At 40.9% G+C, this 17,984-nt stretch overlaps 1 protein-coding gene across 2 annotated transcripts; it reads right to left on the bottom strand.

Moving 5' to 3' along the window:
• Positions 1 to 1,228: 1,228 nt before the first annotated feature.
• DGKE (diacylglycerol kinase epsilon) lies at positions 1,229 to 16,859 on the bottom strand. Of its 2 annotated transcripts, none has more exons than XM_068413405.1 (12): positions 15,987 to 16,859; positions 14,153 to 14,312; positions 13,539 to 13,658; positions 12,447 to 12,590; positions 10,362 to 10,519; positions 10,014 to 10,065; positions 9,750 to 9,863; positions 9,186 to 9,257; positions 8,541 to 8,668; positions 7,517 to 7,628; positions 7,023 to 7,215; positions 1,229 to 3,223 (listed from the first exon to the last, which is right to left on the bottom strand). In XM_068413405.1, exons 1-11 carry the CDS (start codon positions 16,442 to 16,444, stop codon positions 7,024 to 7,026), a joined length of 1,710 nt encoding a protein of 569 aa, XP_068269506.1. In that variant the 5' UTR covers positions 16,445 to 16,859; the 3' UTR covers positions 1,229 to 3,223; position 7,023. The 2 variants fall into 2 exon arrangements, with proteins under 2 accessions (XP_068269506.1, XP_068269505.1); XM_068413404.1 differs by having other exon boundaries at positions 1,229 to 7,215; positions 15,987 to 16,522; positions 16,613 to 16,859.
• Between the last annotated feature and the right edge of the window lie 1,125 nt (positions 16,860 to 17,984).

Here is a 17,984-nt window from a genome sequence, read left to right as displayed (position 1 = left end):
AAACCCTAACTCTAAATGTTTTGTTCTGTGCTCAAAGTTGAAGCAAGCAGTAAGGACTTGCACTTTTCTAAGATCCCGCGTTCTTCCCCACACGTACCTGCGCTGTGACTTCTGACACAACTTCAGGCTGAAGCCTGGCTCAAGTTGGTGCGGGGCACGGTTCACTCCAACAGTTCTGAAAACATTTAAAAATGCATTAAACCCAAATCTTGTATTAACATTAGTGCCAGTGATCCTCAAAGCTCTGTGAAACTATTGTCTTACCCATCTAAGAAAAAGCCTGTTGAATATCTGTGCTCTGACCCCACCTTCAACAGAAAACACCACACAAATAGTCTTTAAAGGTTTTATTGTAGCATGATACAGGAGCTAAGAGGCCAGAGCCCATTCTCTCTTCTGTGCAAATGGGATCGGGGAACAGAGGAAGGGACTTGGGCAGGGAATGGACACTATCATGAAGTGGCCCCACAGGAGGATTTATTCACTTCCAAAAGCCCAACTAACCCATCTGCTGCCAGCAGGAGAAAGCACTGACCCTCTTGATCTCTGAACATCTTCCAGCCGCATTTCCCCTTTCTGTGGAACGGCCTCTCTGTATTTTGCTGAGTGCTCAGCAGCTCTCCCACCTCCAGTTTATGTTAACACCACGTAACACCAAAACATCTGCTAAAACTCTTATCTAGAAATTGCTCTTTACAGGTAAGAAATTCGTAGGCCTGCTTCCCCCCTTAGACTAAATAAAGAATGTGCATCACAACACAAACTGTTTTAAGATCCCAAATCACTGAGCACATCGGTGAGAAGGAACAATCTCAACATTTCAACTGACTATTGAAGCCTGGGCTTTTTGAACACAGCTATTCTAAAGCCACACAAACCCAGCTGTTCCTCAGGGGTGAACACCTTGAGGAGAAAGGTGAAACAGAAGTGGGCAAGCAGCTGCCGAGACATCGCTGTAGGCTACCAAACAGTATTAGTTTTACCCCTGAATTATATTACCATGTTGTCTAGAATTTTCCCATGTATCGGGTCTGAAACACTCGGACTTTGCAGCAGGGATCTCAGGCAGAAGCATGGCTGCAGTGTTCAACAAAATACAACTCTTCTCAAAACGACCAAGCTGATCCTACCGCAGCCCTCTCAAAGCCAAGCAGTTCTCGTCAGCACCGGGTTGTTAAGAGTTGAAAACTCGCATTGGCTTTCATGCACAGAGAGGAACAGGAAAAACTGAGTTTAAACGCTTTAATCCACACAGTTTAGTCTACAGAGAAATACAGTACAAGTAACAAGACAACAAAAAGATGCATTAGGAAATTCAGTAACAGAGTCAGTGCTGTGAAAAATCTGTATTTACAAGCTTCTATGAAGAATATGGAGCAGATGTTTCTCCAAAGAGCCTTCTGGGAGCTCGGGCCACAAGAGAGAGGCCACGATACAACTGACTGAAGACAAAACTTCAGTTTCGCTTGTGTTAGTGTGGAGTCCCACCACAGAACCAGGTGGAGTTCTGGGACTTCACTGAAGTTGCAGCTTCTTACAGAGAGAACCTGGCCCAAGTACTCAAATAATACACATCACCCACACGTAATGATCTGAGTAAACATCACAACTACAGGCGCCTACGGTATTATCACCCGCTTCAGAAATATTGGATGATGTCACTGAGGGTGCAAACAAAGCAGGGACTTTCATGAGACGTTCCACAATCACTCCTGTGCCTACGCAGCAGATAAAGAACACCCTGCCCAGGTTTTATGACTAAGAGTTTCACAGTAACACCTCCTTATCTGCTCATTTCAGCCTGCCTTCTTTTAAAAATCAAAGGAAAAACAATTTGAGATTTGAAAGTGTCACTTGATGTCAAGAAAAAATTAACAAATTTTGACTTTAAACATTTATATTGGGGGCTCAGTATTATGTTGGCTGGTTATTTGTTTGCAAGTAAGATGTTTTTGTTTTCTGAGAAGAGAAGCAGGAATGCTGCAGATGGCTTTTGCTTGTGTTTGGGCACTAAATAATACATATCTCAAACTGCACCATAAGGAAATAACTGTTTATCAAGAGTATACGGATCACTCCTTCCTCACTGTTCTGTGGGAAAACCAAAAAAATACTGAATCCCAAACATCACCTTTCTCAGTTGAAAAAAATCTAAGATGTTACAAATTCTATTTTTTGATCTATTACTTGCATTTTAAGCTACTTTTTCCCCTAGTGCAACTTCAGAATATATGCATAAACACATTCAATACTAATCCCAAGTCACAGCATCACAGTATTTCCAAGCTAAAGAATAACTTTTTTTTAAAACTGTTAACATGCTGGTATTTGCTTGTAAGTAGTTATTACTAATTTAAAGTTACAGCTCTTAAAAGTAACATTTTTACAGTACTCTGATCACTAACTACTAAATAGAAATAACTACTATACATATTGAAGTTACAAGCTACAAAAATAAAAATCCATTCTCTTTAACTATAAAAATCCTAGAAAGAGAAGACAGCTGGGGGTACTCTAAGGATTACAACAGTTGGTAGCAGACAAAATGGCTTTGGAGGGATGTAAACTTTGAAGATACAGAATGCAATAAACTCACAATGTAAGTTCCCACTTACTCTTAAAAAGAAAATTATGCTGAAATCTACAAACAAGTTACAAATGAAACAACGCAACAAATGAATTACATAGGGCAATATGAGTATATAGCACAGTGAACAGGGCAGTATTAATGAGAAACAAGGTAACATTTTGAATACATTCACACTTTTGCACAGGTAAGGGCCAGATCCTCAGCTAATGTAAATCAGCATAACATCACTAGGTTTAGTCAAGGCATGTGGCTTTACTCCAGCTAGAAGTCTCTCCCTGAGATGCCCAAAACCTGAACCGGGTATTCAGCACTCTTAGTGAGACACAGAAACTTTGCTCATGCTGTGCTTTTAGAACTGTGGCCTGAACGAAGCTGAAATACAGAATGTGAAAATTCTCTCAATACACCTAATTGCTAAATGAAGAAGTGGTCTCTTGTCTCATTCCTGTGTTCAGGAAGCAGCTATCATTTCTCAGAAAAAGAGTCAGAGCATTTTCAAATAAGTGGTTCACATTCAACAGGATCAGTTATGCTACTAGTATTTTTAAATCTGCAGCTATCCCAAGTTTACTTCTAACTGAAGGGTCAAATCTTTTTTCTTTTCCAAAAGGAAGAAAACTGCTAGTACTTGGTCTGAAATACAGAACAAAAGAAGGATTTTCAGTTAGAACACATGCAAAAGACTCCTCAGTGTCCTACTCTTACCCATAGATGAACTAACTAGGCTAAAGTGGCGCTCTACCAAAAAGTATTTGTTGCCAAGTAGAAACGAGTATTGTAACCTTGATACCATTATGCTGTTCACAGCAAAGGTACAGTGCTGTAAATTCTTTTTTAACCAGTGAAACACAACAACATACACTATAAAAGCTGTGAGCTTCAGTGCAAGATAACGCAGAACCAGAAAGAACTGGTGAAACTGAAACCAGAACCTTTACCTGCCAGTTCTCAGAAGCTGTGGAGAACAGGGAGGTTCCTCCCCAGCAGCAAAGAGCAAAAATTTTACTTTCAGAATAGGTCAGGGGGACTATTTTTTCACTATTTTTCCAATGTTAATCATTAACAGGGTAAGGGAAAATCCTTCAGTGCAGGACATGAGATCCAGCTGCAGATGACCCTGTCCTGGGTGAGAGAATGTACTGCAGTACTTTCAGGTTTCCAGTCTGTTTTCAGAAGAGCTATACATTAGCTATGTGTGCTGATGCTTTATGCACCTACAACATTAAAAAAGCATGTAACAGTTTTACAGTCACAACTCACATGACAACATTAAGCAGCTACAGCTATATTACAAATTAGGGAAGTTAATTTATGTTAACATTAGAATCTGGGAGCCCACTGCTGACACTGACTGTCTGCAGTTGGACTAAAACTTAAACCAGTTCCATAACAGTAACTCAAAACAGGCTTTAACCCAATGTGCAACACAGTGGGAAGGAGGATACACTGAAATCAAAGCACAGCATGTTGGAAACAGCAAGACTTCCCAACAGATTCTAGTGCTGACACTGTATGTTTAAACAGAACTTTTTTTGTCACGCGTATGACAACTACATGTAGTTACAACAGAAGGACGACCCCACGTCTGACTGGGAACGGGACACTGCAACCTTACAGAACATTCTCCATACCATAAATACAATTTTACAAGAGGCTTCCCCGCACTTACACTGGCTACGTTTGCTACCTGTCATTTGCTGCAATCACTAACAATTTGTGAAACAGAAACTTCTTCACTTCCACATGCAAGAAGGGGATGATCTGTCCAACACAAACAAGACCGTTTACCAGGGGTTGTCCCAGACAAGCGCACAATTAGGTGCTACTTTCACTTCTAGTTCTCCTTTGTTTCTCCAAAAGGAACGATGGATTTACACTCCCCAAAGAGGATTTCACACACTTAGGACTGGACTCCTGGCAGGCTGCAGTAAGTGGGAGGATCTTGCCTGCACAAACAGAGTACAACATCACTGGTACCCACTCAGGCAAAGCACAAGTGCAGACACCAGCTCGCCTTCTGTAGAAAAGGGAGACTTTCAAAGTCTTGGCATCGATTATTATTTTCCTAGATGTCAGGAGTTCAAAGAGTGAAGTTTTTGAACAGTTAAAGGTTCTTAGGCTATAGAACAATTTGAATAATCATCTGATTAACTTCAGGTAACTGTTTAAACTGTATTATAAATAGTTTAGATCAAGTAGCCAGTGGTGTCATTTCTCTTGAGAAAATACTGCCTTTCGTAGCACATACCCTGCTTTTCCAGGCTTGTCATTTGTTTGTAAACAATAGTTACGTAAGAACCACAGCATAGAACTTAACTATTTTTAGGATGCTGATGATTACAAGTTATTAAAAAAATTAATAACTTAACTAGTAAGATTCTTGAAGCTAACACAAATTGAACCTCATAACAAAAAAAAGGGTAGTGGATTTACACAACATAGTATACCTTGGGGCATTTTAAACACTTTTTACATAGATTTAACTATTCATTTGTTTTCTATACTTACATACAATAAAATAATTAAGATGAGGTGTATAAGGCTAATGAGTATGGAATTTACAAATGGCTTCTGCTTTACAGTTCATTACACTCTAATCACATTTTCAGGCAGCTATAAATTCACTGATAATCAGTAGTATTTAAGATCTAGTACATACACTTTCTACAACGAATACCATCAAGTTAAAAATGCTCTCCAAAGAGGATTACAATTTAAAGTTTTAAAAATACTGACTTTGCCAAGGTTTCAATAAATTATTTTAAAATATAAATAGTTCATTCACCATTAATGCAAATGTCATTTTATAGATCATTGAAAAAAGAGTTTCATTTTACAAAAGCTAGAAACAGCCTACTTTACCCAACGGTATCGCTTTCAGTTAGCATAAAGAAAAAAGCCGGGGGGGGGGGGGGGGGGAAGAAAGATTGGGGGAGTTCTGACAAAAGCAGCAACATTCAAAGTTCACAGCAAGGCTCTCAACTTCTCTTATGATCTTGGTTTATGCATGACACATTCAGCATAAATTCTCTTCCTAACTGGATGATCACCTTCAGGAACTCAACTGGACTTAACTGAATTACTTAGTGACCAATTTTAAACCTCAACTCACAGCTCTCACCTGCTGCAGGCTTAAATCACATGAGACAAGAAAAGAGGAAGCAGATTTTTACTTCTGTTAACCATGGAGATGCTTTCACCTGAGAAGGTTTAGATATGCCAAACTGACAGTTTCCATGTACTGTTGTACGTGTTCTTAACCTTTACTATCAGTATAGGCCACCAATCTTTTTCTCGCCCCGTATTCATATGGGAAATGAAGTTCCAGGTCGAACAAGGCATCTTTGACCCCCTAAGAGCCAGTCAGAAGACAAATGCTTCCATGCTTTTTTTCACAATCAAATTATACACATGAACACCAGAACTTGCTAACCCCTACAAACTCAGCTCTCAACCTCCACACTTGAACAGTTAACAGACTGACTGGCTATTGGTCATTTTCAGGTGATTATGAAGGAAGATTTTTAACAAGCCTTTAAAAAAAACACATTTACCAATCACCATTATTTAAAACCCGCCTGTAAACAGCTAAAAAAAGACACCTCCTTTGTCCAAGTTTTCCTCCAAAAAGCCTCCTCAAGAACTAAGATGTTGCTATTTAGAAAAACTAGAATTAGTCTCTCATTGAAGCAGAGTCAGTCACAGGATCACTCAGTGCAAGTCATGGTACAATGATTTTGAAGTTGTATCTTGGGTACTCGGGACCTCAGGAGTACTCTGTCTATGGCTTACAATGCCCCTGAAAAAGGTCATTTGCTAACAGAACATTTCCAGAAACCTTTGGTCCAAAAGCATCTTTCTTGCTAACCACCTTCGCAGGAGCTCCCAGATCCTCTGCTCTCCCAGTCAAGCCTATTAGATATGGCCTGCCCAAGCAGGTGCACCGAAAAGTGTTCGTCCTGCTCCCAAGAAGAGACGGCAGCCAGGAGCAGGCTGTTGTCAGAAAGTCAGCCCACATCCTACTTGGTCTGGTTTTCTATTCTGGAACTGTTCTGAGGAAGAGGGCCTGTGGAAGCAGGCCAAACTCTCAGCTGATCCTCTTTTCCAAGGGCATCAAACCTTTTGCATACTATACTGTGTATGTGCAGATCTGATTCCACAGCAAGGAAGGGCTGCAGTATCTGTCTGTTTCCTGCCATTAGAGTAACCAGCTCCTCCAGCTAAAAGGCTGGGCATCACCAATCTAAAAGGCAAAACAGTTGTGGTAATTCAGCTGTGAAAGTTTTCATGAACATAAAAGCATGGCTTTTTCCTCAGCTCTAGTTCATTCACAAGTCTGAACCTTACGGCATAAACCTTAATCTAGATTGGGTGTTCTCAGTGTTTTTAATGAGCAGAAGTCGATCAGCATGTTACATGAAATTCCACGAACTCTATATATCTTCATCTGTCTGTTCTCCCACGTGGTCTTGCTCAGACATGCTGGAAGCTTCGTCATCTGTCTGTTCACCCAAGTGATACAACATCAGTGCATGTGTCTTATGAGTTATGGTAACAGTGCAGGGCCCCTGAGCCCATGGCTCTCCATCCACCTGCATCGGCATCTTTGAACTCTTCAAGATCAGCTAGTATTAAACAGAAGAACACATAATCAGAGCAGTTCAAAATAGCTCTGAAGATGCTTTTTACAACTACAATATACGGGTGCTGGCCAGGTAGAAACTCAGCATATAATTAGTTGCACTCACAGGCCGCCAACCACAGCAACAGAGGACTGTGAATTATGACATAATTAATTTTTACTAAGGAAGAGAAACATCTAGCTCAACTGCAAACTGCAGCTTCAGATCAGACAGTTGAGTGTTTGAGATTCTATACTGTGTATTAAAAAAAATTTAGGGAAACAAGTTCATAAACAGCACTTACCCTCACTGTATGTGCCTGCCCTAGGCGAACAGGATTTGCCAGTTTCACTTGAATCTGGGCACAATGGAAAGAACCATGAACCCCAACAACTTCCAGAAGTCCATCGTCATGTCTATGAATTAAGGAGACTCTTTAGTGATGCTCATGAGCTCTGAATACCTATCCAAGTATTACACAGTTCTTTTATGGCTATTCCTATAGAGAAGACAAATGTTACTCTACAAACATGTTTAAACTATCTGTTTGTGCTGGACAACAAATCACGCTGAAGGGCAAAGGAAGCCATACAAAAACACAAGTATGGAGCAATACAGCAGCTGTACACCTTAGCCAGCTTCTGGCAATTATGGATATGTGACTTTCCAAGACTCATCGTGCATATTTCAGGCCCACAGTGGATTTCTCTTCCATAAATTTGTACAATTTTCTGTCTTTTTGGTCAGTTATTTATCTACAGGAAAATCTTTTAACAGCTTAATTTTTTAGATTTTGGTGAACCAAATTACCCAATAATTTTGATTACCCAAATAATTTTTAGAAATCCAGGATTAACAGAACTATATATACACATGGCTTCTGAAGAAAGAAGTCACAAAAGGGAATAACTAATGCACCGACCTATTCTCCTCTTTAGTATTGCTCCAGCCAACTTATTCAAGTATTGGAGTAGAATTTTTGGCTTGTTTATTATTTTATATTTTAATCTCTATTAAGAGGTGTTCTTTTATATTCTGAAATTGACATACCTCCTACTTTTTGAAGACTACCTTTATTTTTAATAGCCTCTTCAACACTATTGCTTAATCATGCCAGACATTTTGAGAAGGTCTTAAAAAACCTGATGTGTGGGATGCACTTAGTCCAAGTGTCTAACATGAGGAAAATAAAAATCTGAGATAGCCTACTGTCACAAGGAATCCTTCTGACTTTCAGGCTGGCTACATAAGCACAGCCCACTGAAGGGAATTGCTTACACCACAAGAACTGTTAAAGGAAAAAAAAAAGTAAAAGATGCACTGTGTACCTCGCCAAGGGATAAGGTTCATCACCCATTCCTTCCCAGAGCCTACAGCCACCTCCCCAGTATCCAATATTCAGGACAATGATGCCTTCCAAATTCGGCAACTCGATTCTCTCACCATCCAACTCTAGCTTTAAAAGACAAACACAAGTTAATTACTGTGGATCAAATTCAGTACTTCAGTATAAGCTAGTTATTCTCTTTATGCATTTAATAGGCTTCTACTTGAAGAAAAACTGTACAAACAGAACGTGTTTTCTTTTCATACTTTAAAAAAAATTACTTCTGATTTCACAAGATATCCTAAGCTGTAATAAATTTTGGTTAATAAAGAAAAGAAAAAGGAACTCTCACTTATGTAAGTCTCTGGTGCAAAGGCAAATTTTATCTGAATATCAGTACTTGAACTCATAGAACTGAGTCAAGGCCAGAAAAAAAACTTAAGAATTTTTAGTAAGCCCAAAGACATGAATTCCATGAAGTAAACTGCAGACAGCAAAAGGAACGTCAAAAATACCCCAAGTCCAGAGCCATCCTTATACAAATATCATATAAATGTAAACTGCAAAGCTCTTCCCCTTTCCTTTCACAAGGCAAGTTTTCACCCTTCACTGATTGTCCAGAGAATAAGCAAGTTAAAAAACTTACCTCAACCTTTTTGTTAAGATCTTTACATTCTTGTACTAAGCAGTCTTTGGTTCCATAAAAAAAATAAACAGCCTGTTAAAAAAAAAACCAAATAGGGAGAACAGAAAACACTGTTAGAAAAAGACAATACATAAGAAGATTATTTGAAATATTCACATATAGTTATGGTTCTGCAAACTTTACCTAAAATTCATATGTAACATATTTGCACATCCTTCAGCTAAGCTTGCTTCATCAGATAGGCTACAACTTGCCTAAGAAACTTGCTTTCCACTTTAAAAGGAAATAGGCAATGTCCTTAACCCATTAAGTTGCAAAGCAAATGAGACATTCTAAACAAAAGTCGAACAAACAGCATATTCTGTAAGCAAGAAAGGGCAAGGCAGAACACTTGTGAGTAGGCTGGAAACATGTTTTACCCATGGAATCCCCTCCCCAAGAAAAATGAGTTCAAACTCTTAAAATGCATGAAAGGAAGTAGGGGAGTAAAGCAATGCAAAGCAAAAAATAGCCTTAAGTCAAATCAACAACCACAAGGAGAAAATGTCACTTTACCAAACACACCTTATTAATAATTCTGCTGGAAAACAAAGAGGGAGTCTTCTCACGATGAGCATGAAAATTTAAAGCCATGAGAGCATCAGGTCCTATAGAAAAGTAGTTGTTCATGGTGAATACCTGTAAGACAGAACTTCTAGTTATGGTCTTATTAAATACCATTATTAGGATTTAAAAGTCACAGTGTTTAATGGGAAGTAGGTAATCAGAAATATAAGTATAAACATACAGGTATTTCATAGAATCCATATTTATACTTGCAAACCATACCTTTGGTTTCCTTAAGTTGTAGTATCTTTTGTTTGTTACTTGAACCTTCCATCTGCAAAACAACAGCCGTTACTTAGATGCATGACAGACGCACGTTCTCACTTAGTATCAAAGGTGTAGTTAGGAATCTCACATCTATACTGGGATCAAGTCAAAAGATTCAAATGTAGTTAAATTATGAAAGAGTTAAGCCTTGTAGAACTAAATAAAGAGTAATTTGGACCTCAGTTATTTTGCAGTTCCCTCCAGCAATACTTGTGTTTCTTTACCTATACTGCTGCAACTGGGTACCAGTAGAGCTATAGTAGCATTTGGTTCTATAGAATTTATCTTTTCGCTGTTACTTACCTGTCTAGTTTGATTCCATCTGCCTCCATGACATTTTGTAAGATTTCTTCTACAGGGACTTCTCCAGCATAACCTGCACCCCAGCCCAGTGTATTAGACAGGTCGTTACCTGTTCCTAGAGGTAAAATTGCAACTTGTGGAATATAACGTTCTTGCCCCTAGGATACAGAAACACTGCATATTAGCTCATTCTTCAGCACTCATTTTCTCCCTTTTATCCCCAAATGTTCAGGTTAGATAAATATTAATCTTCATAGCAGCTTGTTACATAGTGCAGAGCAATAGAGCTGGCAGCGTTAGCATAGCAGATGGCACATTTAAGTACTTATCGTAGGGATAATGCAAAGGAAGGAAATGTTAAACCATTGTGAGAAGAGAACACGAACACAATATGGGAACAATGCGTTATTAATACTGAACAGAGTATGCCTTCAAAAGAATGATGCTTTGGATCTAGAAGTGGAAGCCTGAGCTTCTCATTTGATTTCCTGATTATACGCTGCTGACTTGCTGCAGCCATGGGTAAGTTACTAACACTGTTAGTGCACATACCTCTGGGATGTGATATGAACACTAAGACAGACGTAAGACACAAGGCTGTGAACCACAACAAGACGCCAAAATGCTCTTACAAGACTGAAGTGTCGTTAGGTCTAAAACAACAGATGCACATACTAGGGTATTCAACCACGGACAGAAATTCACATACTCAAAGAAGGGAAGTCAGTATCTAAGTGTCATAGGTGCCACATACACACACAGATCCAACTGCCATCAACAGATGGAGCAGATAGTGATCACCTCTGCAGATCAGAGAGTAAGCAACAGAAGCAGACATTCAAAATGGCCCCTTAGCAAAGGTCTTTGCTCTCTTTACCACAGAAGGGTGAACAGTTATGTCAGATTTACTATGGCCTTTGAAATTCAGCTGTGAAAAGTACTTGCAATAAGTGGCATTATGGTTACTATATTTTCAAGAAGAGGTATCAGCCAGGTAGCCTGTATTTGAGAGTAAAGATAAACGAAGGGAGCAAATAACCTACTGCTGATAACAGAAATGGTTTGCTGATAACCTCAACAGTATTTGTGTAACTCCTATGACTCAGTTTGAATACTTGGAAACAAAGAACCACTCAGACTTCATCAACTATATTAGCTCTGAGGGATAATACATCAAGTATCCAAGACGACGTAACCATATACTCATATTCATTAACCTTTATAGTTACACTTTTTTGCATTTCCACTTTATCAGTACATAAAAATTCTCAAAGCAGCTCAGTCTGACTATGCATGAAATTGTAATAATGGCCTTCGACTACAATGTTTCATGTAGTAACAAGAAAGCCCCAGGGGGAAAAAAAAAAAAAAGACATTGATACAAGAAGAGTAACTTTTTTCCTTTCATCACTAGAGAAAAAGTTTATTAGGTAAAGCGCTAAAGCCCCAGTAATTATTCTTCATTCTTAATTTTCTCAGGAGTTTAGTAGTACCCTGGAAATTGGAATATATTCCATTTCAAATCAAAAGTAAACATACAGCTTACGTTTTCCTTCTCTAGTTGCTGTTAACAGGTGAGGCTGCAGACTGATAGGTTCTTTAGAATATATGATAAGGAGCTGAATTAAATTACTGCACTCATTCATGCACTGGCAACACAACCAGTATAGCCAGCAAAATTATGAGGTTATTATAAAAGACTGAGCGTGCTGGGAGAAATGAGCAGTCAGAACACATTAGCCGTTATGAGCGATGCCATTTACAACAAAATAAATCTGCTAAGACGAAGAGGAACAAACAATGCATAAAATATTCTGCAGCTTGTTCTTTTCTTGTTTTACAGAAAAGAATGACTTTAAGTATCATTTAAAATCTAAAGCTTTTATATCTTTCCCGAACTACAGGGACTCATAACAAGATGCATTTCCCCCCGCCCCCGCAATATGAATAAGCAATTCTGCAAATATTTCTCTGTAGGCTTATTCAAGAAGATGAAAACAATAAATGTAAGAGATTACATGGAGCACTTTAGCAGCTCCAAACCTCATTTTACCATAAGACATCTCTGAATTTAAAACACAATACCTTTATCTTCATTTCATCAATTGCATCCAGGACCCAGCCTACTGTGCCATCCCCACCACAGACAAGAACCCTGACAGCGTTGCAAGGCAGCAAGGTGCAGAGCTGGAGTGCTTTAGTAGGTGCAGTTTTGCTTAGATCAAAAACCTAGAAGAAAGGAAAATAAGGAGTTCTGTAGGTTCACAGAACATGACTCAGGATTTGCCTCAGATAAACAACTTCAAGAAGTTTATTCGAATGCAAAACAAAGATTCTCCATTTACAATGTTACATTAGCAAATGAGCTGTCTTTTATGAGCAGAATTTGGTTTCCCAAATTCACAACAGAGCTCCAGCTGCTTCACTAAGAATAAATGCCACTGATAAACCGAGCTGTAGTTTATCCTCGCTGATAAACTTACTATCAAAGTCCTAAGAAAAGTCTGTATCTAGAGGCATTATGATGAAGTCTGTAAAGGCGAAAGACTTTAGATAAAAGTTATTTTTAAATACTCAGCATACAAAGAGATTTATTCTTTAAAGCCTTATTGGGATGCATTTAAAACAAACACATCGGTGATTTCTGTTAGGCTGTATTCTAAGGCTGGGTTTTGAACTCTAAAGGAAGAGTATTAAGGTGCAGCCAGGAAATCCAAGGAACAACTGCCTGCCTTACGTCAGCATCCTGTGCCATCCCAGTGGATTTTAAGGGGAAAGCAACAACGCAAAGCGGCAACTGTAAACACGGACGTTTTCACAAGTGAAGTGAGGATTTAAACAAATGCAGGTTTCAAATTAAGAAGATCTAAGTATTTAATTTTCTAAAAATTGTACACTGTTTCGAGAGCCAGATACTTATCATTAACAGAACTATTGCATGTATTACTATAAATAGAAAACTGGACCAGTAGTAGAACCATCACAAACCTGGGGGTGGGAGAAGCCTCTGCGCTTTTGGTCTCTCTGTATCAAGCTATTCTTTCTAAACAAACAAACTACATGAATTTGTTTCCTTTACTGATCTTCCATAAGATCCTACTGCCATTGTATAAGCAAAGTGATGCTTATTCTAATTTAAACTTCTATTTTATTATAGTGGCTTTTCACTGTAAATACCTGAACGGGGTTCAGCAGAATTTTAAATTCTCCTAGTAAAGTTTCACCCATGTTGTTTCCACTACGAGTATTAGCCAGTACGATTACTGGCATCCAGTGTTTTCCGCAGTAAGGTACTACCTGCAAAAAGGTAAAAGTCAGTCAGTCACACAAATACTGCACATTTGAAAATGTTTATAGCCTTGCTCCAAAACCTGTCCCCTGTAAGTGCTGAAATGAGGAAGTTACCAATTAGTCTGAAGTAGTCAAAATAGAAACAAATACTTCTGACACACCAAGGTTGTAGATTTCTGTTCTACAGTGCCTAGGACAACAAATACTACAATATTATGAACACAGTAGTAGAAAAATCACAAAACATTCAAGGAAGTAAGGTACCCAAATCTCAGTGTTGTTCTGGAATAACAAAATCCAAATGTCTGCTCATGCTTCAACCATCATGTGAATAAAATGACAAACACTTCCAAATTAACACTGCAAGTACTTCATATATATTGAAACATTTACCTGATAGTTAATAACCTGACAATGTACTAATTTCAAGTTTTAATGTTTCTGGGGTTTTGTTTTTGTTTTTTAATATGTTATAAACCCAAGAAGCAGTAGACAATTACCTTTTCGTAATTAGTTCTTTTGTCTTTACGCATCTGGTTGATTGTAGACAGATAGTATGGTGGAATAATTAAGTCTCTGAATTCTCCAAATGTACACTCCTCAGTCTTTAAACAATCCATCATGCATTCATCATGTACAGTGTACTGACACCACACACATCTGGAAAAAAGACCAAAAAATATGAAAAAAAAAATCCTCAAACAACAGGTACAATGATTTTGCTCATTTATTTTAGATAGACTATCTGAGAAGTACTTATGTTTACATGCATCATTAGAAGTAATATTTTAAGCACGTTACAGAGAAAACCATGCATTCCCTGGAAGTTCACATGACTGTATTGGCTACAGAAAATTATGTAACTTGGTCATGTGCTTGCAAGTCTAGAAAAGTATTTTAATTCTGTGGAAAAAAACCCCTAACAGTTTTAAATTAATTCTATTCTTTTTAATTTCAAAACCAGGTGCTATAAATACCCTCGTGCATTGCCTGCAATATAAACAGTTACACTGAAAGCTTGTATGAGAAACTAAATTCCTATCCATCCTTAAAGAGCATAGTTAAACACTAGAGTGTTACTAATAACATTAATTAATGAATTTCTTAAGATTGATAATACCCCTTTAAGCCTGGAATCTAAAAGGTTACACAGTACTGTACAAGGCTGATGGGATTCTGTTATGCAAAACAGCTTCTTGACCTATTCTAAAAGCTGTCCTGGAAAACGGACCAGAACAAGAGGAAATACTGCAATATCCCCTGCCAGCCTCTGTGGAATGTTAATCCTTGTTTGCTACATCCAAAGCCCGGGTTCAAGCAGCTGTGAAAGCTATTTTTGGAGTCCTTCTGACTAATCCAGCACACAGCTAGAGCAGCAATGATACTTGCCCTGTACTGTGGCTTGCTTCTTCTCCTTCTTCCTTCCCCCTTTGCCTCCAAAATCCTCTCCTTCCCTCCTCTCCTACGCACACTCTCAGGGTTTTGTTTCTGATAGTACGCTCATTTACACTATAATTCTGCTTACTTACCAAGCAATTTGACAGTATCACACAGAAGCAAAGCAAAAGCTGGCAGAAATATATTCTAGAAAGATGACATCCTTTGAGAAGGCTGAAGTAACACTTACACTGTACCCAGGACCTGGACCACTAGCACTATATTTTAGCATGACATGCCACTATGTGTCATGCTGACAATGTTGCAAGCAGCCTTACTGATGACAGTACAAGCCCTTTCAACGGTTCCTTGAAATTTTTTATCACTCTTATCACAAACTTTAACAATAGATTATATCACAGTAGCTTTATAAAACTTTCCATTAGCTTTTTGAGTATCCTTAAAAACGAACAACGTAAAACAGCTACAGGACGGTTGTTTGTTCTAGTTACACTGAGCAGCTGCCAATTTTGCAGAGATGCATACACATTTTGGTGCTCTAAATTGTGACCTGTGCCACTCAAATTGACCAGGCTATCGGCTGTACAAATGACAAGTGCATTAGAACTTTCTTAAGGTCATTCCCAAAAATATAAACTCTCTTGGACATAGAGCGCCTTTTATGTGTAATTGTACAGTACGTAGCACATCATGGTGGAGTAATACGGCTAAGAGAACAAGTGGATGCGAGATGCAATGCCATACTCTTAATCTATGACTCAAATTACCCACAAGCATCCATTTTAATTTTAGGCTCTTTAAAGTTGTTTTTTTAACAGAGTTTCATGCTTGACTACTGCAGGATCTCCTTCGGGGTAACATGTTCCAATAACCTGGCGGAAAATACAATACTGATACGGCATCACACTTTCTCAAAGCCAAGTTCCCTCGTGGTACCTGTAGTCGCAGAGTTTGGGCTGCGTGCCGCACTGTTGTTTGCATATCATACAGCAGCTGCAGAGCGGGACATTGCCTCTGATCCAGTGGTGTGGCATAGAGCTGTGGGCTCCACCATTGCTCCTCATCATAATTTCCTTGCAGAGAAAGAGCTGGTCAGCCTTCTTGAGGCACCCTTCGCTGACGCGCAGCCCGCAGCAGTTGCAGAAGGCACCCTGAAGGATGTGCTGGGCACACACGCAGCAGTAGGAGGGCTGGCCAAAGAGGTCCGTGTAGTGCCAGTCATGCTTGCTCTTCCGAAAGATGTCTCGTATCAACACCTGCCGCCGGGACCGCTGGAGGCTGCACCACAGGGTGATCAGCACCGGCAGGAGCACAGAGCACAGAGTCCAAAACGCCAAGCTCCACTCTGCGACGACCGAGGAGGACGCGCCGCTTCTGCTCTGCGCCCCTTCCATCCCTCCGCAGCCCAGCCTCGCCGGCCTAACCCCGCACACCCGTCGGGCCGGCAGCAGGGCGGGCCCGGGAACGGCGCCCTAGTTCACAGAGACAACGCGCAGCTTCATGAGACATCTTGTAACCCCTTATCAGGGCTACGCACCTTTTCGCCCGCACATCCGACCTACCGACCAAGAGAAGGGTTTCGGTGCTGCCCAGATGTGAGGGGCTCCTCCGCTGACTGCCCGGGCCTAGCGCAAGGCCAGCCGGCGCCCGGCCTCCCCCCGGTACGGCCCTTCTCTCGCCCGCTCCTCGCAGGCGGGAGCGGCCACGCGGCTCCGGCTGCCCCCACAGACCCCACCTGCACTCAGCGAGCGGGGGGACCGGCACCGCTGCGAGGCCCCGGCCCCTCACACCGCCGAGCGCCGCTCCGCTGCCCTGCGCTGGGGGCCGCCGCCGCCCGCCCTCGCCCCGCGCCCGCTCCCCGCCGCGGGCTCCAGGCGGCGGCTCCTCGCGGCCGCTGCCGCCTGCGCCGGGCCGAGCGGCGGCCGCAGCGCGGGAGGAGGCGAGCGGCGGCCGGCGGGGATGCGCGGGGCGGCGGAAGCGGAAGCGGCGGTTGCCGGGCCGACGGGCGCCGCCCAGAAGCGGGAGGGAAGGCGCGTTTGTGACCAGTTTATCGCGGCTCCGGCAGCCGCGACAGTGCGCGGCAGAGCGGTCCGGCTCCGGCGGGAGCATGGTGGGGGCTCCCCGGGCACAGGGTGCCAGGCGTTGGTGGCAAACCCGAGGCGAAGGGCCCTGGTGGAGGAGGCCGCTGACCTGGCTTCGGGCTAAATTATCACAGTATTTGTTCTTTTATTTCCCCAGCTATAAATGATTCCTCCCCCCCCCCCCAATTTCGCTCTATCCTCACATGTTATACTGTTTCCCCTGTAGCAGTTCTAAAAATAAACAGTTGCTGCTACTAGAAACTACAGGTTTTTGCACTTTCAAAACAGCATCTTGAACAATTACATAAATCCATACAGTATACATAACATTTCTTGCACGTTAGGCTGTTGGTGTCTTAAAACACATGGTGAAAAATGCAAATGCTCCACTGTTTGACAATACTCAGGTTTCCAGGAAAAGTCCCATAATGGGACGTCAGAACCCCAGAACTGCTTCGTTTCCATCATCTGCTTTTGCTCTGGTCAAGCCCTCACACCTACAGCACTCTTTGTTTTAGCCCATGATTCCATCAGATTTTTATAAACCCACGAATAATTGTGCGAGCAGTTGAGCTGCTCCAGCCCGAGTAGCTAAGGAGAGGTGCCTCGCTGGTGTTCCCTGAAGTTAAGTGTACCCCAAAGGTGTCTCTCCGAGGAGGCACTCACAGACCCTCTCTCCCTGACCTGCTGTTTGATTTCTTGAACCTTTCTGTACCTTAACGTTTTTGAGACCCACAGCTCTCTGCCAGATTTCACTGCAGCCGGCTGACTTGCACAGACATAGCGGCACTTACAGAAAAAACACCACTTCTTTAGGAAATAAAAAGGCACAAATGAAGAGACCCGCTCAGAG

The sequence above is a fragment of the Nyctibius grandis genome, chromosome 15 (assembly GCF_013368605.1).
Source record: "Nyctibius grandis isolate bNycGra1 chromosome 15, bNycGra1.pri, whole genome shotgun sequence".
NCBI classification, from domain to species: Eukaryota; Metazoa; Chordata; class Aves; order Nyctibiiformes; family Nyctibiidae; genus Nyctibius; species Nyctibius grandis.
The sequence above is the reverse complement of the archived record's forward strand: the minus strand, read 5'-3'. Positions and strand labels throughout refer to the sequence as shown.

Bases quoted from the DNA above. Each gene is read 5' to 3' on its own strand.
- DGKE (XM_068413405.1), bottom strand. From the start codon at position 16,444: ATGGAAGGGGCGCAGAGCAGAAGCGGCGCGTCCTCCTCGGTCGTCGCA. The intron at 10,520-12,446 runs GTATTGTGTTTT...TCTGTATCCTAG, and splicing joins TTGATGAAATGAAGATAAAG to GGGCAAGAACGTTATATTCC. The intron at 9,864-10,013 runs GTATGGTTTGCA...TCTGTCTTACAG, and splicing joins ACAACTTAAGGAAACCAAAG to GTATTCACCATGAACAACTA.